General features: G+C 40.7%; 1 protein-coding gene across 11 annotated transcripts in view; it reads right to left on the bottom strand.

Annotated features, from left to right (window-relative positions):
• LOC127352904 (membrane-associated guanylate kinase, WW and PDZ domain-containing protein 2-like) overlaps nt 1-21,383 on the bottom strand; it is an 85,657-nt gene that overhangs the window by 37,160 nt on the left and 27,114 nt on the right. For 9 of the 11 annotated variants that reach the window (XM_051381739.1, XM_051381740.1, XM_051381747.1 and 6 more), the window contains exons 3-4: nt 5,989-6,108; nt 431-655 (exon numbers count right to left, since the gene is read on the bottom strand). In XM_051381739.1, the coding sequence (XP_051237699.1) occupies nt 431-655; nt 5,989-6,108 (345 nt within the window). Of the gene's footprint in view, nt 1-430; nt 656-5,988; nt 6,109-6,587; nt 8,823-14,101; nt 14,212-21,383 lie in introns of those variants that run through there. The other 2 variants (XM_051381741.1, XM_051381744.1) reach the window with 2 other exon arrangements.

Here is a 21,383-nt window from a genome sequence, read left to right as displayed (position 1 = left end):
AAGCAGAGTCTGTTAATGTCTATAATGACTGGTCAGGGAACAGTTTCTTGGGCCTGAGCTGGACTGTATAAACCGCAGACATGAAGCTGGACTAAAGGAGAAAAGAGACCTTTTCTGACTGCTTTATCCGTAAAGGACAATACAATAAAAGAGGAAAGGTAACAATTGCTATGACAACTGTCTCATTTCTCTGGTTTTACTCAATCATACCGGTGAGACAGCAATAAACAACCCAGGGGACAGTGCAGGCCTTCAAACCAGATTTTTTCCCCCTACCTAAATATGACTCTAGAAAATGTCATCACAGTCACGACAGTTGTGAAACAGACCTTGTTTTCAATCTAATTTCAGTCACAAGTAGATGAAAAAATGTGGTATAAAAACACCCAAAACAGGAAATTGACGCCTTTTCTCTCTCATCCTACAGTACCTGGTGTGATGGCCACCCCGTTGCCGTTGACAACTGGGCTCTCCTCTTCCTCCTCCTCAGGTGGCTCCAGGCTGGCGCGCTGCTCCATGTTGCTGACTGACTGGTTCCTCTTCCTCTTGCCCTGTGCACTGGGCCGGGCTCCAGGCAGCAGGGCTTCACTTACATTCAGAGGAGGTGCTGCGGGGGAAGGCTCCGCTGGAGGTTTCGGTGTGCCGTAGAAGTTATCTGAGGGCACAGCGGTATTTGTGTTAGAGGCCACATGTACGACTAAAGTGGGATCTCAGGTGATTTAACACGCTGCCTAGCAGGCAGAGTGGAGGTTTAACGCTCATGGGAACAGACGATTGCTATTCAAACTTGGCTAAGACTTACAGTAGAGTTCAGCTAGAGTTGTTTATGTTTCAGGAACAAACTGGCATTAGCAAGGGGCTAATAGTACAGACCTGCCTGCTTTATAAAACACAAACTGGTCCAAACATGATTCAGGCTTTTTTATTATGCCAACACTTCAATCTGACCCACTGATACACAAACATAGAAAAAGAGGAGTCAACCTAAACACAAAGTAATATTCTAATTAAAAAAAGAACAACAACACAATACTGAGAGGAAGTACAAAACCCCACAATCCCCCAAAATCATTATTACTGTCTGAGCCAAGTCCTTCAATGATTGTGGATAAACTTTAGTCTTCTAATATAGGGCTGCAAAATTAATCGAAATCGCAATATGGCCAAGTGCAATATGCAAAATTGTAGTACTCAGTAGTATTAGTAGTGGTAGTAGTAGTGTTTATTAGTTCTGAAGAGATGCTTTGGCCTACAAAGAAAACATGTTTGTTTGGTACGGACTCCAGAAGATGTCACATCATCATGATTAAAATAGTTTTTCATTGTCATTCTCAGACTAATCTCAAATTGTATCGCAATATCTGTCAAAATAATCACAATATGGTGTTTTTATCATATCGTGCAGCCCTATTCAGAAACATTACTCTATATATATATATATATATAGTAATATATGGATTCAAACAGCAGCGTACCCTCATCTTCACCTTCACACATTTGCAGCAGACTACAGAATATTTTAGTCTACAGTACAAATCCGGCTCCAGACTTTATAGTCGGCCTCAGTTGAGGTTTCTTACAGAAAGATAATCTTACTTTCAATATTACTTTTTATGTTGAATACATATTTTGCACTGCTGCTATGTTAAATGAGTCGACTTGCTACTTCAGTGGCTCTCAAAGGCCAAACCCGCTGTCTGCTCTTCTTAATTAATTTCTAAACTACAGTTGTTGCTTTGGACAGATGTGGGACAGTAGATTTGGAGAAAGATTATTACAGTGTTAGTGGGAGGAATAACATATTGGTTAGAGTTTTAATAATAGCCAGTTACATCCTCAAAAGTCCTTAATGGGTTGGGGGGAAGTTTCAGCTTCTTCAAAAGAAAAAAAATGAATAATAAATAAACACAATAAATATAAATACAGCACTCTAAATATGTCTCCAGAGGCAGGCGATGTCCCTTTTTAAAAGATAAATGAGTGTTTTGAAGGTTCACAAAATCCTGTCACTGTGCTTTCTCTGCTTAATGATGCACATCTTAGAAATAATAATACTGTGCAGTCAGGCTACAACAACCGTGTCTTAGGACTATATATCTCCACTAGTATTTGTGTGTTGTCTATACTTTGATAAGTGTTTAATTAGTGTTGAATTCAGCAATTTTTCACCCTGTAAATATCCCACTCACATTACAGAGAATATGAACTTAGGTGGACACCTGTTCTGCTTTTTTGATTTTAAGGGATGTAAGGAAACTCAAAAATATACACAACTGGCTTATATGTTAGCATTTCATTCATTTCTTTGAAGAAAACTAAAACTGAAAACCAGGTACAATCATTTTTTTTAAAAAGTTTAGACTATTATTTATGGTGTAAACTTTAAAGAACTAAACATAAGCGATATTCACAAAGCCCTAACTCTCTGATAACAGCTTGCCCTGCATTAGAAAGGTTAAAACAACCAAAGAGCTGACAGAATTTGTCATAAAAGAAGCCTTTTAAGTCTGTATGGCTGTTAAAAAAATAAATAAATACATAATACAGACAGAATTGTATAAAAAGTTTCTAAAATCATCAGGAAAACTCTGATGAATATTCACAGGAAGGAATCTGCTCAAAATTCCTTCAAACCACTTGTTTTACACAAACTTCCTGGTGTTACTGTGTTCACTATTTGGGTTCATTGTACAGTTTATCAGATGTTATTGTTATTGTTCCCCTTAGTATGATATGAATCACTTAGTCAGTCAGTTTACTCAATGATAAAAAAAAAAGAGTCCCTTGAGGTAAAAAGGTTGGGAACCGCTGCATTAGACTGTACTACCTGTGTGGATTAGTTTAGCAGGTACAAACAGGTGCGTTTGCTTGATAAACTGGTACCATACAAATCCACCTGATCTGTACAAACACACAACTTAAGCTGAGTCTTTTCTTCAGTGTTGGTGCAAGCAGCTCTGTTTGGATGCAGTATAAAAACAAAAAAATAAAAATAGCATTGGACGTCTGACACTTGCACACCCACTGTAACAGAACTGCTGGTAGAAAAATAAGACCCACAGAAGTTAAGTACAGTACAATGAAGAGAAAAGTTCAATACACGGAGGCCCTCGGGGTATCTGACTGGAGTTGGAAACATCCTCAACATCTCAAAAATACACTTCTCTATTTTTGATGACACTGAAGCTTCAGTGATTTCATGGCTTAGAGGTAGGGTAGGTAATGTTGGAGAAACTAACAGCTAGATTTTGAAAGTATCCAACGGAAAAAAACCCCACCTCCTCCCTTCAGGTCTCCCTCCAAAGTCACTCTCCCAACACACAGTGCGGAGTTTGTCATCACTGTATCCAACTATCTCATGTCTCATTCAGACATAGTTCTACATACTACAGAGTTCAGGAAGATGACTAATCCCACCCAAAACAAACCAGATAATTATTTGTTCTTCAGTTCTCGCCGTTGTTTAAATGCCACACCAATGTCGACTCTGGTCACAGGTTTTTGTTCGTAGCCTTTTCTGCTTCTGTGTTTCTTTTCCTTCACCAATGTCTCAGTTTATGAGGTCGGTTTAGTCTGTTCAGTCTCATTCAGCTTAATTTAAGTTAGTTAAGTTTTGTTTAGTTGACCTCTTTTATGGGCCTATAACTTTATTTTACATTTTGTAAATTGGTTGTTTAATTTCTTTGGGAAATAAAAATCCTTTTTTCCGCTGAAAATGTACGTCTGACTCCTCGTGCCTGCCAGCTCGGTCCCTCACAACGGGCAAAGTGCACAGTCAGAATAAAATGACTGGCTGGCCTTATTACAGGCCTGTGACTGCTACAGATGCCAGATTTTTTAAAATTTAATTTATTGATTGCTGGTAGGATGTAAAGATAATTTCAACCACTATAATAAAAATGCTTCTGAAATACATAAACTACCCTAGCTTTAATATACAGTATAAATACACTGATCAGACATAACATTATGAGCACTGACAGGTGAAATAAATAACACTGATTATCTGGTTATCATGGCAGCAGTCAGTTGGTGGGATATATTAGGCAGCAAGTGAACATTTTGTCCTCAAGTTGATGTGTTAGAAGCAGAAAAAATGGACAGCGTGAGGATCTGAGCGACTGTGACAAGGGACAAATTGTGATGGCTATACGACTGGGTCAGAGCATCTCCAAAACTGCAGCTCTTGTGGGGTGTTCCCGGTCTGCAGTGGTCAGTACCTATCAAAAGTGGTTGAAGGAAGGAAAAGCAGTGAACTGGAGACAGGGTCATGGGTGGCCATGGCTCACTGATGTACATGGGGAGTGAAGGCTGGCCCGTGAGGTCCGATCCAACATACATAGGCTACATATATATATGTATATATATATATATATATATATATACATATATACACACACATATTTACTGGGCACATTTCTTTCCTCATGCTATTTGCTCTACTTTTATTTTAAATTTAAGACCCTCACTGTCAGGAAAATATATTTAGTGATTAAATATTGAATGTGAGTGAGATGTCTTATTTTATAATCCCTCCAAGTGGAGAGGAGTGGGGGCTTCACAAAGAGGAAACACAGAGAGAGGACAGGGGCAATGGGAGGAGAACAACAGCTGAGCAAAGAAGAGGGAAGGAGGCAGTAATAAAGGACAAAAGGAGGATCAGCAGTAAAGCGTCCACAGACATTAGTTTACTTTCATCCCAGCAGGAGGCGGATAGATATTAAGAAAGGCTCTATCACAGCCACCACTTCCTCAATAAGTACACTTACCCTGCTGCCCACCAAACAGATTTATCACATCGTGACAAAAATATAAATGTGCACACAAAGGCACATGTAAACAAAGACACAGAAGTATAAGATTGCATAGGCAGCAAGCGCCCACCTGTGAAAGCTTAAGGACAACCTGAAGAGATCTTTACAGAACATAAAGCTACTGAGTTAAGTTTAGGCCAGGCTTCCTTCTTATGCACCGCACTGGTTTCAAAAACTCAATGTTCCCCTGATCCTGAATGCTCCTGGTTTTGCCTCAAGGTATCTTGGCTTTATGCACAGTTGTGACTCATCTCGCAACATTACATACATAAGCTCTTATGTGCACCAAGCCTTTCGCACACACGGACTACAATTACCTTGAAGAGCTTCCTGATGATACTCCATGTCTGATTTCAGCCTCCTTCACTGCCTTATAAATCTTTCTCCCTCTTTTTTTTGCAGTCTTGCCTCCTGTCTCCATCATTCTTTCTTCTCCTCTCCCTCATTTTAATGTGCATTACAAAATGAGTCGCAGCACCTCCAGTGCAGCCACCCAGAAAGAGACAGCTTCCCCCAGTGGGCATAAGTAAGCTTTGCGCTAAGGGAAACATACACTGTAAACACGCAAAGACACACAATTATAAAGGGAACACATAAAAAGGACACACACACACACACACACACACACACACACACACACACACACACACACACACATGCCTGTACCCCCCGTGTGTGTGTGTGTGTGTGTGTGTGTGTGTGTGTGTGTTCATCCGCACATACTCACAAAAATTGCTACTGGGCAAATGAACCAGCAAATCCCCCATCTGTAGATATATCCCTGACAGTGTAGAAAGCAGATGCACAGACTTGACATGACTTGGAAATGGCATTCATCCAGCTCTCTCTCTCTCTCTCTCTCACACACACACACACACACACACACACACAGACAAGCAGTCAACCAGCCGTTCAAAAACCACCAGAGGAAGCCGTAATACATGACTCTGTGCAAAAGAGTCATTTTGTTTACTTAAGCTGCGTGTAAGAGCATCACCTGACACACCTGATCCATCAAGTAAAGATATCTACACAGTAGCACGAGAAGGCAGCTTAAATTTAGAAATATTAAAATAGCTCTACGGAAACATGTTCCCATTTTTGTTCCCCAAGCACCTGTACTTGTCTCGCAGATGCAAAATGTTTCATGGCCACAGCGCTTCGAAACACTCACCTTCATAGGTTCCACTCTCTAGCAGGGCTCCACTTTGCTCCAGTTCCATAAAACGCTCCACACTCACAAAGTTGTAGTCCACCCCCGGCACCTCCCCCTCCTTAGGCTGCCTGGTGGTACCTGCAGAGAGAGAGCGGGAGGAAGAGAAAAAGAGAGAGTCAGAGGGCATCAGAGCCAAATAGGGCACTTGAGAAGAAAAGGCAGGAAGGCAGAGAAAGAGCCCAGAAAAAGGGCCGGACAGAAAAAGACGGCAGATTTGAGGCTACAAAGTGTATCAGAGGAAGTGGGAGGGGAAAGGAAATGGAACAGAAGAGGCTGAGTGAGGAGTCATCACTTGTGATAGCCAAATCCATTCACACAATTGTGTGTGAGTGACAGTAAGAGACAGAGAGAGACAGAGAGAGAGAAGCAGGGAAAGTATGTTCAAACAGCAAACTGCCATAATTCAGCCCCTACAAGCCAATCCGGTGCTGTTTTAGTAATGAGCGAATCAATATGCCACTTTTACCAAGCATAACTCAAACCCCCTTACACAGCACACAATACTGTGCCGATTGGATTATTGTCGAAACAGCAGGAATGCAGAGGCACCACATTACCATGCAGCAATTAGAGCCTTCCTACATCAACGCTCTGGAGATCTCCATCACTGCTGCAGCGCTGAGGCTCGGCTGTGTGATGGCAGCGATGGGAGTTTCGAGTTTAATGAGGTGCTGTGTTTGTGTCTCTGCCAAGTGGACTTTCAGCTTAGGCTCAGTGAAGTCCGCTGGTGTTGATTCCTGCTCTCCATTGATCATGCCTGGAAAACAGTCATTGGCCGGGCGTGGGGAGGGAGTCCACTCTCAGAGCTTTTTCCCAGGATTCACATGGTAGAAGCTAAGTCGGATTGATCCGGCTGTGGCTTCAACCAGATCTGACATTCTGGCCATGCAGTTGCCCGAATGTCAGAAGATTTACGCTCCAACGGACCAACTGTACAAGTCTGAAAAGGCAATCAGCAGTTCTAGAGGTTGTGAGAAGCTAAAAAAAACACTTTGAATTTGTGGGTTTACAACACTTTTAATTATAAAGTAATTTCCATATTTGTGTACTCGCATTCAATTATTATAGAGCACTCAAGCACTTGCAAAGAAGAAAACTGAATGTAAGAATAGGGTTTGAAGTGGACATGCAAGTGATAATAACAATAACAACAACGATAATAACGTTACCTTTGTACACTGCACAGACTGTGGAGATTTGCTGCAACGGTTGCTTGTACTCAACAAACGCCATCAGCTCGCAGGAGCTTTCTCCTTCCACAAAACTTAAAAGAATATTTCCAGTCACCATTTTTGTAATGAGCTAGCCTGCGGTGGCAGCAGTGTGTGCTAAGATTGTTAGCAAATAAGGTGATGAGAAAACGCCTGTTATCTGTCTCGTTTTCTCCTTGTGCTTAATGCACAAATGGTAACTCAGCAAACTAGTTGTTTTATTATAAGCATAGCTTGTTGTTATGTTGCATAGCTCGTACTTATGTGACATGGATTTTAATGCATGTTCATTTTGTCCTTTTTCTCGAAATACATCGCTCGTATGCCTTGTCCTAAGGAATGTAAAAATATATTGCAAGACAGTTAAGTTGCAAGACAAATATATGAAGATTTAAATCAGTGAGATGAAAAATGAATGGTGATATTAAGGCGCAAAGACACCAGTTTCACTTTTACAAAGAAAAGGAAATATGCATTGTTTTGGACAGTTTATACCCAACCAGAAATAGAAAAGGATTCTATAATTTGATAAAGAAAGTATAAGAGAACATATATTTTGTAGATTTTTCTCTGAGAAATAAAGCCGAACAAAAGTCACAATTTGTCTTCAATCTCATTTTGTTCGTGAGAAAATCATATCTTCAAATCGAATCATGAGTTGAGTGTATCGCTACATCCCTGCAGGTCGCCAATGTGCCTGTAACATGACATCGAGTGACGTGTAACTGAAACACTGAACACCATCATATCCATCGTTATATCTTTAGAATAACGTGAGTTCACGCTGAACGAATCCTGACGTCCAAATGGGATACTCATGCTCATCGCTTCCTAGTATCATAATTGAAGCTGTGGGAGATTAAAACAGCAGGAGGTAGATGTGTTGTTGACACACATTTCACGCACACGCACACGCACACACACACACACACACACACACACACACACACACACACACCCGGAGTGAGTGGGGGGGTTAGTCATCTTGTGGAGTGCAAGATCCTCTAACTCTCCCAGAGTGTGAAATCTTAATCATTAGATCTCTATTGATCGTCTGTCACCACTTTGCTCCTGTAGCTCACCCACTGAACATCCTCTACTGTATTTACTTCTCCACCGGGAGCAAAGATGGCCGCATAGCAACGCCTAATGGCAAAGAAAGTGATACCAGACCATCAGCCATCTACAGTCTATAAGGCTGTCCAACACTGTTCATACGTGGTACATGGGTGTGTTTGTTGGTACTAATCTCTGTCGGTGTGTGTCTATGTGTGTGTACTAACCGGGTGTTTGTCTTTGTGACTCTAAATGGTGGTAAAGTGCCCACTGTGCCAACAGTAATCCTGTCTCCAAGCTGATCACAGCTTAGTAGGACACTGTAAATCCACAACACCACAGGTAGGAGTGTGAGTGTGAGAGAGAGAGAGAGAGAGAGAGAGAGAGAGAGAGAGAGAGAGAGAGAGAGAGAGAGAGTGTGCCACCATCCACATTGTTCAGTGTACTCCGACCCTGTCAGTACTTCAGTGCAGAATCAAGTTCAATATATTTTGAATGGCTGCAGCGCTCATAAAGAGTTGTATACTACACAACCGTATAGTTGATTCAGTTGCTTTACACTGCTGTCTGACAGGTGTTACTCACTGACTGTGTGTGATGTCCCATGTGATAACAGGATGCTTTTATATTAATATCTACCACTGTTGATATTGTTTTTGTACATAAGGTGTTAATCCTACAGATGGGCTGTGTTTCTGACCTGTGAAGCAGAAGTAGTGTATGAATGTAGATCAGTGATACTGATATTTGCCAGCGTTGGACATGTTTACAAAATGACTGTTAGCCACTAAAAACAAAACAAAACAAGAAGAGCTAGGCAGCTTTTTTATCGCAGCTATAACAGGTAGCCTAGCTGTGTTTTCTTTAGAGTTGAAACTATTAGTAGTACAACCGTTTTGATAATTGATTTATCGTTTCTGTCATTTATCAAGCAAAAATAATTGAAAGATGCTTTTCAATTATTCATAGTAAACTGAATACCTTTGGGTTTTGGACATATGGTTAGACAAAATTCAATAATTGAGGATGTCACCCTGGTCTCTTAGAAGTTGTGATCACCGTGTTTTCCCACCAAAATATTAATTGAATAATCGAAAAAATCCTTCGCTGCAGCACTAATTTTCTTTTCATACAGGTGTCCTATTTATGTGTGAAACCTCATTTGATTCTTCTACATTTGTAATTCAAGTAAAGCCTTTTTAGTAGCTGGCCATGTGTACCTGAGAGTACGTCTATTCATTCTTTCAGCAGAAAAGCAAACCTGACCTTCACCAATTTGAACAATTACACCTAAACTGCTGCCTTGAAAACAACCATGGAAGTTAATCAACACTTATAATATATTATATAAACAAAAAAAACTACAGAAAAATATATATTTTTTTGCAGGGCTGTTTTATTGTATTGGATTACATACTGTAATACAGGTTATTGTGTTATTGTGGCGAATGTGTTTTTATTTATTAACTACATACACTACCACTAGGATGTATAAAATGTGGGTTTTTTTCCCAGTTTCAGAAGTATTGATTTAACTCCAAGGTATTTGTGAGTTTTTGGTTTGTGTGTTGATATACTGGATTGCATTATATCATAAGGAGTAATAAATATCTCCCCCACCCCCTGAGTTGACTCATCAGTTCTCTGACTCAGCCTATACAAACATTTTACATTTTCAGCTTCTCAAACATAGCATATATTTAACAGCTATTTGATCAGATTGCATTATGTCATCAGGTGTTTCTGATACTTTGTCTACCCCCTTTATATAGGCTACATTCACAATGCAGGCACAAGTGACCCAGATCTGCTTTTTTTTATTAATCATTTGTGACTCAAATCTAATGACATCTGATCTTTTCCCAGTTTCATATAGTCCAAATCAGACACAGGTCTGTGTGAACAGCAATATCAGAATTCATGTGACTTTTGTGTCACTCCAGATTTATGTTTGTCATGCGGTTCACTTCAGGACCGTGACCCGTTCACACTGATATCAATCAATCTGATATGGGCCAAATTTAACAAATAATGTGAACAGCCAAACAACAACAACATGTATTTTTCATTTAGTTGTTTTTTAAAACACAACAACAACAAAGATAACAACAAACAATGACAGTACTGATATTAAAGTAAAAAAAAAAAAAAAAGACAAAAGGCAATATAGCCTAAATTGATGACTAATAATATCTAGCTCTGGTCTGCATTAAGGTTTGCAGTGTGAATGTAGCCACAGATATATTCATGGTAAATGGACCTGTACTTGTATAGCGCCTTTCTAGTCTTTCAACCACTCAAAGCGCTTTTACACTATGTGCCACATTCACCCTTTCACACACATTCACCCAATGATAGCAAAGCCCATCAAACAGAAACTAACTCCTGCATTCATATTCATATTCATACACATTCACACCGATGCACAGCATCGGAAGCAATTTGGAGTTCAGTATCTTGCTCAAGGATACTTCAACATGTGTGCAGGAGAAGCCGGGGATCGAACCAACAACCTTCGGATTAGGGGATGACTCACTCTGCCTCTGCACCACAGCCTCCCATATTCAGCCTTGCAAAGTTCCACAATACTTCCATCCTCTTACATCCACTAAAAGAAATACCGATGTGAAGAAGCTTCCCAAACCGTCCCATCGGGGCCCCCTCCATGAACTACACTGAATGTTTTTTAAAGTTATTTTTTTTGGCTTTATTGGACAGAGACAGCTGTAGATAGACAGGAAAGGTGGGAAGAGAGAGAGGGGATGACACGCAGCAAAGGGCCGCAGGTCAGACTCAAACCTGAGCCGCTGCAGCAACTCCGTACATGGGTCGCCAGCACTACCGACTGAGCTAACCGGGCGCCCACTATACTGAATGTTAAACAAAAAAATTAATCTTGAAGAGGACTATCCATCAAATGAGCAAGTGCTACTCTGAATACCGCAGCAGTTCAGCCAACCAGGCGGGGCCGGTCGCCTTCCACTGGGTACAACTATTGATCTATAAGATCAGAATGAAATTATTCTGCTGCCCACACCACAGTAGGCAGAGCCTGCCGGAATACTGATGACCTGCCAATGGTCTTCTCCCACAGCTTCCTTCACTGGACACACCAGCAGAGCAGAGGGGGAGAGAGAGAGAGAGAGAGAGAGAGAGAGAGAGAGAGAGAGAGAGAGAGAGAGAGAGCATCTAGTCGGATCTGAGCTGGGAATATTGATCGACTATCTGGCTTTGAGATAGGCAGATAGTCCCAACTGTTCCTCCTTTATTCCTTCCTTCCTTTTCACACATTTCTACTTAGAGCCTAAGCACATTACCGGTTTTTCCTCCCTCGCTCTCACTCCTCCCTTCCCCTTAGCAACATCCACTAAATAAGTGTGAAGTAGACCTTTTTTATTAAAAGGAACACTGTCCCCAGCAAAATCCATACTCTGTTCCTGCTGCCCCCATTGCTACCTTTCTTTCTTCATCTATATTTAACCTTACCAACTTTCTTTTTCTTATCCTCAAAAACTCCCAGGTAGAGGCCAAAAATGATAAAAATACAATCCATAATTTATGGAGCTTTGTGGATTAAGGCTGAAGTGTCTTCAGTTCAGTTCAGGATTTTCTCTTTGTATTTTTTGTACAAACTCAAACTAGAGCTTTCATAAATGAGCTGAACAAAGCAGGACAAGCTGCACAGGTGCTCAAATTAAAAAAATGGCATCAGACTATACTGCGAGGAGGCAACGACGCTTCCCCTGAGCCAAAAGCACTGCTGCTGTTGACTATTGATTGGATGTCGTGCTCCCGCTAATAAAGGATAAAGTCGGCTGTGAGCCAAAAATGGTCTTTGCATTGCAATCAGCCAGTGTAGCCAAACCTCTCAGAGGTGACGCTGCGAGTAGGAGTATGAACGCCATAGAGATTTATGGCTTAAATGCCTTAAATCTATAATAGCACAGAAAAGCTTTGGAGCTGCCACTTTAGGGGGTGAAGACATTCTCTGCCTCAAACCATGACGACTGAGCTCTACAGAATATTTTCACGTTGGTGGGAGGGTGTGTGAGAGAGAAAAGAGAGAAAGAGATTACGTAGAAACATAACAAGGAAATTCCATTTGGAAGAAAACAGCTAAAATAGCTGATATACTGAAATAACTCAGCTGGGTGTCAGACGATAAGAGGACAAAGACCTTTGCTAAATAATAGAGTGGCAGAAGAGTGGCAAGCAGAGAGAGGCACAGAAAGACACCGCAACAGAGAGGGAGACAGTGAGGGAAGAAAAAGTGCGATTGGTTAACCTCGCTGTGCATCCACAGCAGCCTGCAAGTGAGTCTGAGAATGTGCACGTGTATTCGTACGCATGTTTGTATAATTAGACAGGAAGTCACCAAGCAGGAGAAGCAGAGCGGGGGGAAATTCAGAGCTAAAAATAGACTATCGATGGACTGATTATCATAAGAAAGGGTGGGGGAAGGTGGTCAAATGATGTGTGGGAATGAGGATGTGAGGGTGGGTGGGTAGGGGACCAAGTGTGTGTTTGGTATTAATAGTTAATACTTTAAGCTGTAGACACAGAGATATAGGTATCATTATGTTCTCTGGAGTTTTGAGATTCATTGTTGAAAGAGAAAAAAAAAGACTCCTACAGTATTTGTAGAGGTAATGCATTAAGAATTGTACAATAATTGGACTGAGCAACAAACCCAGATGAGAAAAACTAGATACACATGGTCCCACCTGGGTTTTCCGGCTCTGTGTCTCAATGTGCACATATATGGATTGTGTTTATCTCAAACCCCTCTCGGTTTCAGCCTATCATCCATCAGAGCCATCCGGCTGCTTTGGGAATTGGGAGGGAATTTGTTACAGAGACAAGAGGTAACACCAAATCTAACAGGAACTAAAAATATTCTCTGGAAGGTGAACGGGCGTGATGTTCTTTCACGATAATCCCCAGGTGTAATGGATGAGGAGGATTCAAACACTCAGGTACAGATTTGATAGCCACATCTCTTGAGCTTAATGTATGTCTTAACTTAACCTAAAAATGCTGCACAGGGCGGAAAAAGAGACGCATTTATTATCTGAATTCCCATCTTTTCATCCGAGACACTGCACCGTGTTGGACGTTTCCACTACATGTGCATGTTGTGTAAAGATCCCACTGGTTCTCATTAATTCTCATATTTCCACTAAAATCTATCACAAGGTGTATACAATGATGCACAAGACATTAAATTTCCCCATCTTCTAATCTAATTGTGCAGCCATAATATAATTTTTAAGCTACCCAAGGGTGAATATAAAGGGAACATTGGGTTTCTGCAACCGTACAAACAAAAAATACAGAGACAGAATAGACGCCTGAACCTGTTTACCCAGAATCCTTTTCAGTAAAGAGCAAGCAGAGCACCGTGGCAGCAAGACCGACGAATGTGAGGACTGTCTGTTTGTTTCTTGCACTACACACACAGCTGCTTTCCTATCTATCTATCTATCTATCTATCTATCTATCTATCTATCTATCTATCTATCTATCTATCTATCTATCTATCTATCTATCTATCTAGTATCTATCAATCTATCTATCTATCTATCTATTATCTTCTCTCGTGCTTCTCGGCTCCAATTTACCTCACAGCTTTTCCATCCATTTGTTCCTCTGTTGGTGCTCTCTATCCCCATTACTCCCTCTCTGTCTTTTTTTAATCCGCTCCCTCTTCCCCCTCGTTATCCTACTCTCTTCTTTTGTCTCTCCTTCAAGCTCCGTCTCGTACTTTGGTCTCACGTCTCATTCACTCTCACCGCTCACCCTACCTCCTCTCCTTTTGCGTCTGCTGGGTTGGCAGATGTGAAGTGTGACGGGAGGTCTATAGGAGAAGTATGATCGTGCGCACACACGCGCAGGCATCCTTATTTACACTACAAAGACCAGGCTACAGATACAGCGACACAACATGGCAACACTCTGACAGGAGCGTCTGCTACCACGACAACGCGACAGTGCCTGGCAACGCAGCCTTGCCATGGTAACAAGCTGCAACATCTACATTAGCTATACAAAAATATTTATGTCACATATGACACTCGGCCGTTTTGCATACACAGCCGTTTCACTAGTTACAGTCTCAGAGGTCCTTAGCTCGAGTCCCTTTTGCTACGCAGGGCTGCAGGTCTGTGCTCTTCGCCTCTTTGCACTTCATCAATCATTTACTGTCACAGCTTGGCCACTGAGAGTCACACCTGGTTTTCTCAGAGTTATTCAGGTGGTGTGCAAGCAGACAGGTTTGACTCCAATGGGGGCTGCAGGCTGGGACTGGGGGATATCACCTCTCCAGTGTAAATTACTCCTGGGGCAGTTGGATGCTTTGCCCCCACAGATTCAGTCTAGTCACAATCAACAGTGACAGAGTGTGTGGGATGGATGAGAGATTGGATTGCTTGCTCAGTTACAGACACACAGAGCGTAAGAGTTAAAGGCAGATTGTTTTGATACACGCTGTCTTGCAGAGTACACATAATCAAAGACGAGTAAAAAGAGTTTAAAAGCTTTAAAGGCTGATTGAGCTGTGATGAAGGACGACCACAGGCGACATCTGGTCATCTAATTCATACAAAGACACTTTTCTTTAGTTTACAGTCAGTGTAGAAAGTCCATTAATGAAGGGTCAAAGGCATAGTTTGGGGAAATAACACTTATTTGCTTGCCTGCTGGTATCAGGGGGACTGCTGGTTTGTCTCTGTCCAGAGGTGACAAAATGTAGCACCAGCACCTCAGAAACTCTTTAATTGACTCTCATTTGTTTAATCCATACAACCAAGGAGAAAAAAGGACATGTTGCTGTGTTACAGGGGGGTTATGTGCAAGATTACTTCTTGGCTAGGAGCAGTTGCCAGGCAACCAGCGGAGACTCCAGGAAGTGACTGTTCTTGGCCAAGAATTAGCTGAGCACATAATCTCCCATAAAGCAGCAAACTGATGTCTTTAAATTTAGTAAATAAGACTAGGTTGAAACCTCGTATATGGCTGGACTGTGTTTGAGCAACGGGCTAAAATTGTTTCACCAGTCGGTGGTCGTGTGTGTAATGGTGAATTTCCTGGATATAAACTGCAATTTTCTGTAGTGCTCACAGTAATATTAGTTATTAAAGTGTACTGAAGTAGCATATCACATGACATGGAACTGCATTTGAGTACAAAAATGTTGCTGTAAATACTTTCAAATCATACTTTAAGATTTGAAACAGACAGTAAACAGTAGAGTTTATTATTATACAGTTTATACAAAGTGAAATGTTTGAGCATGACATACAGTTTGTAAAATGTAAGTATTTTTCCGTTTTTGTGCAACAGAATACATGATATAATTGGTGTGCAACAATATATACATACATAGGAGGATGATTAATAAGTAGGTTAATAAGAGATTAAAGATGAGTTGTTAGGAAAGGAGGTGAAGATAATGTAGTTATATTAACTTTTGTCAGATCGCATTTGTCTTGTGCACATAACCACTGATCCCATACACTGCCACGTCTGTAAAAACAAAAGAGACATTACACATCAGGAAATAACTACATTACACATAGTACACATGGCAGCATATTCTGGTTGTTTCTATTGTATACAGGATAGTAACAGTCGGCACAGATACTGCAGCACTGTGTCTTTCTTAGACTGTATATCTATTCCATAATCACTCTACGTGACTGTAGTTGCTGCTGCAAGAGAGGTGTTAATGCTGAGTGGTGGAAATTAACAGAAAGCAGTCACAGTATTGTTTCTGCAACGCAAGTTAACTTTGCATCTCTTAGTTACAGAGGCCTGCACCATGGTGTCTTGTGCAAGTAAACAAGGCTTAAAGGTCCAGTGTGTATGATTTAGTGGCATCTAGCGGTAAAGCTGCAGTTTGCAACTAACTGGAAACCACTCGCGTCTGTTTTTGACAACCTGGGAATGAGAACAGGTTGTGAAGTGCGTGAGAGAAACTATAAAAAATACAAAAGACTGGATAAAAAAGGGTGATTTAAAGGTAACTAACACACAATTATTGTTATTTTCAGGTGATTATACACTAATAAAAACATACCAATGAATATTATATTACATTTCTGCCTAGATGTTACACACAGGAATTAACTGGTTTCCACAACTTTTACACACACATATAGGAACCAGTTAGATTGAAATCCAGTTGGGAAATAATCTGTTATCAATTTGTTAGAATATTCTGTGTATTTAAAGTTCGTCAGCGTCTACCTGTCAAACTGCCTGACAGACTGACAGACTAAATAAAGACAATTATTCACTTTGTCCTGTAACGTTGCTTGGCTTCTACCGGCAGTACAGTCTAACTAAGCAAGTGAATCATTTTACTTACCTTGGAGAGAAGGACAAGTTCAAAAATGTTCAGTCCTCAGCTGCGTCCGCACCTTCCTGTAAAGCTTTGTTTATGTTTATGCTAACAATGCATTGGTGACGCCTAAAGTGACGTCAGTGCAACTTTTGCATCCGGTGTGCCTCTTCACTTTGTAAGAGCAACGTAACTCAGTAAGTCACAGACTTTCACATTTATACAAAACAAGATATAACTTTTTTAGAGGTGCTGGTTTGTTACCATTGGACAGAACTAGTCTTTGTGTTTAGTTAACTGGCTTATGCTTCATATTAACCACACAGACATGAGGGAGGTATCAATCGTTTCATCTAACTCTTGTAAAGAAAGAAAAAGAATTCCCTAAAATGCCAAACTATTACCTTTAACTGCAAGGTTCAGTGAATGGTGTAAGCATTACGAGTGCTGAGGTGGGCATCAAACTTCAATACTTTTATCAGTACAAAATTAATCGTGTCTGTTGTACAAAGCACAGAAAACTGTCAAGTAGTCTTTTCTCATTATTTAATCAAGTGCTAAAATGTTTACTTGACTGACCAAATAGTAGTGACAGAATCATTTCAGTCATTTATCAACCAAAAATGTCAAACATTTATTGACTCTAGCTTCTCAAATATTTGGTGCAATTATCTGTACAGGAGGAATTTTTAAGATTTGGTCACACAAAAGAAAATATGATAAAAGAAGAATGGCAACATTCAGACAATTAAAACTCATCCAAGTTAATTCATGTTAGAAACAGATGCATCAAGTTTCTTTCCATAAAGTGTCTGTCTGTCAGGTCCACAAGCAGCTGTAAAAACAACTGTGTTGCTCAGTGGATCAGCGTCTGGCAGAGCCGCTGCCTGGGTGACATTGAGAAATTACCCCTGTACTGAGGTGTGTCCTGTGGTGATGGAAATCAGCTCTGATAGGCTGAAAACCACCTTTATTAGTCTGCAGAGCTGACTGACGCAGGACGACAGTGGGGGTCATGAGGAAGCGCGCACACACAGCTGGTGTGTAGCGTTTGGTATGCAGAGTGTGCAGCTGTGTGTGTGTGTGTGTGTGTGTGTGTGTGTGTGTGTGTGTGTGTGTGTGTGTGTGTGTGTGTGTGTGTGTGTGTGTGTGTGTGTGTGTGTTTGTGCGGAGAGATAAAGATTGACCAGAGTAAACAATCGAGCTCTCTGAGGTGTCAGTGCTCACTGACCATCACAGGACTAGCCGCTTACTGAGCACCTGGCTCATCACTGTGCATTACTCTGATCGTAGAAGTAGCACAGACAGAGACACGGAGTGAGGAGGGTGAAGATAATGAGGAGGAGAAGTAAAACTAGAGACATGAACACAAATATAAAAGGCTTCAAAAAGAACCTAATTTTGTGATTAGCTGCAGAGTGAGAGGATCATACTAAGGAGAGGAAGAAGAGATGAGATGACACCTGTCCAGAGCTTAACACAGGAAGCACTTTGCAAACATAACTGATTCATTAATCACGTTCAATATTTGCTATTTTCATTTCATAAAATTCATATCATTCCCTCGCAGTTTCTTTCATCTGTGGAACAACATTAATCCAGTGTGCCAATCAAACTGCAGGGAGCACAGAACCACATCAAAGCATGTCAGCCAGCCCTTTAACAAGAGCAAGCCAGCAGGCAAATCACCCCTTTAAGGAGAGAGTCCCTGGGGGATGATGTATTTCTCTCTCTTTTTCTCTCACACACACACACACACACACACACATACACACACACACATAGAAGTGCACACACCCTCAACAGAGAATGGCGTGTAACACTTTCATTATTTATCAGCTAAGCCTATTAAATTTCAACACACAAACAGAATAATCAGTGCAACTTATGCACATGTAAAATCATACATACAGATGGGTGACAAAAGTGTCTTAGTAAGGTGCAACCATAAGCCACCAGAAAGCTTCAGTGCGCCTTCTCAAAGTCTCTGGAGCATGGCTGGAGGGATCATTATTTTTATTTTGATGATGTTAGTGGACAGCACTTTCCAAAATCTCCTACAGGTGTTTAATTGGGTTGAGACCTGATGGTGGTGTAATGTTATCACAGGTTAGTCCCCCCCAAACACATGTGAAGGGAACTGGTTTCTCAACACGCCAATATTCGAAGCACAATTTAAAATGCATCCACTACGTCTTTTATGGTATGTCAGTTTACAATGCAACACGTTTTACCACTAAAAACAGCTAAATAAGTCTTAAGGTTTTAACAGAAACTCTGCTCCAAATCCTCCTTGAGGCGTAAAAGAAATAACATAATTTAATAATATAACCAATCCCCTTGAACATCCAACAGATACACGTAACATACTAGTCACTTTTTAATCGAAATTCAAAAATGAGTTAGAATGTGGCAAATTTTAAAGTGTTTCAAATTCAAAATGTACACTATGAGCTCAACAGACTGTTTGAAGTATCACTATCAGCTCGACCTATGGTATGCCCTATTGATCTGTCAGTAAACAAAGCTAGTAATGTTATGCTACTAAAATAGAGGATTTCTATAAAGCATCTGAGGAAGCAGCGTCCTTCTGTAAAAAGCAGCTGTCTAACTCTACAACAACAGCAAATCTGTGGAATCACTTGCTAACATTAGCTTGCCACCTTAAGTGAGGCGGCGGAGTTGAGCAATGTCAAGTGCACAACCTTGTCTGACTGCTACTATTCGGCACACACAGCCTCAGCAGGCCCTTTGCCAGAAGCTCGTAAAAATGCCATCGCCGATAGGATTAAGATTTGTATGCAAGGATATGCGTGGTGTAAAAAAGAGCGAATGTCTTATCCTGTAGTGTAGTCTTTATAGGCATTATGTTTGTGGTATCCTGCAGTTGTACTATGTGAATTGGGATTATTCTTTCGAAATTCATTCGAATTAAACTGCACGTCATGTGAAATTTGCCCGAACATAATTTTTGGAAAAAGTGACAGCCCAATTAAATACTCATTCCCAAACACATATCGGTCTCAAAGCTTCGCTCCTATAGAGCCTCCAACCCAGGAGAGCCTCACCGAGTCCTCACACCTTCACAGTATAAACACATGTGCAACACACACCTTTCGCACACTTCACCCTACAGCCCATCACACATACCATTTAATTCAGCCTCAGCCTCCACTCCTCAGTGCCCCAGGGTAAAATACCGCCTCACACCACGAGGTGTGAATGACTCCCCAAACAAAGCAAGGCACTTCCTTATGACGTCAACAGCAGGGAGCCTGGCTACCGTAACGCCCCTTTGCTTCTAACCAAACGCATTTCAGCATGTAATCATAGCTGCAGCACCTTACATTTGGCAAAGGTCATAGCACATGATTCACATTATTTTCACACTCAAAACTATTCAGTGAGCCCTCCTGCCCCGTGGATGCAGGCATGGGCACCCTGGAAGAGACCTTTTCTATCAGGATTGAAATGTATAAAGGTGATCACTCAGAATAACTTTCTATTGACTTGCAGCTGTGTTTTCCTCTACAGGGACAAGTGGACACAAACTAATTCAGGAAAATGCTTTAATGTGGAAGAATCTGCATTTATTATATATTTTTTAATTCATCAACCATCTGCACGTGCTTTATCTGACACAGAAACACACCTACGCACAAGAAATCAATATTTTCTTTATCACCTCATCCAACTTTATTATTAACATTATGACAAACATCCTCAAATATCTGTCATCACTCCTCTTCCTCCCCCATCTTCATCAGTCACAGTACCAAATTAGGGTTATGGCCCACTCACAGCCATATTTGTAACTATAAACATGATACAATCAGCACTCTATAAACAGGATTTAACCAATTGATAACTAATACGAATGTGTTCCAACAATTAAAACCAAAAACAACAACTGAACCTACGTTCTTGGGTAAATTTCAGAACACATTTTTGGATGCGAAAATCACGTATTTTTTCTTCAGCCAGTCAAATTAAAAATCAAACACAGATGGGAGGTGGGAGAATTTGGTGGCTCACTGCAGCGACAACTTCCATTGCTGAGGAAATCAACACAGATGAATGAACTTAATGTTCGCTTGGAGGTGTAGATTTTGGTACCGGGTGTCCATCTGATTGCACATTTTCAACAGCATCATGAATGAAGTCTAACTTTGCTACAACAGCACATTGGCAACCATGTTGTCGAGCCACAAGGTCGTACAATTGTGAATGTACAAATGACTGTGAGGGAAGAAGTATAATGTACAACTGGCAGACACACAATGACCATTTTGGAATAACTGCGAATGCTATTATTTTCTCAACTGTTCAAAAGCAATTTACTCTGAAGATTACATCTATAAAGAATTTTAAAAAATGCTTTATAACAAGTTATGGCCATGTTGTATTGCTAGTAAGCTTTAAGCTTTAAATCCCAGTTCACACTTTCAAAACTCTTCACACAAACGGCACTCTAATGACCAAAGGGATTTAAAAAAAACTACTCACTGAGCAAAAGTTATAAAAATGATTTAATTATTTTAAGCTCCAACATCAACATCAGTGCAATCTGTGTATTTGTACAAACTAATTTGCAATTGTTTGTGTTTAAAAAAAAAAAAAGAAAGATGAAACAAAGACATATAAAAAAGCATTTATAGAGAGAAACAGCTCATTGGTGTTTCTGTCTGCACATAAACGGACCGATCACTGCAGATTTTAATCTCAGATTAAAATTCTCCCAGGTC

The sequence above is a fragment of the Dicentrarchus labrax genome, unplaced genomic scaffold (assembly GCF_905237075.1).
Source record: "Dicentrarchus labrax unplaced genomic scaffold, dlabrax2021, whole genome shotgun sequence".
Lineage (NCBI taxonomy): Eukaryota > Metazoa > Chordata > Actinopteri > Moronidae > Dicentrarchus > Dicentrarchus labrax.
Note: the sequence above shows the minus strand (reverse complement) of the source record. Positions and strands in the feature narration are given on the sequence as shown.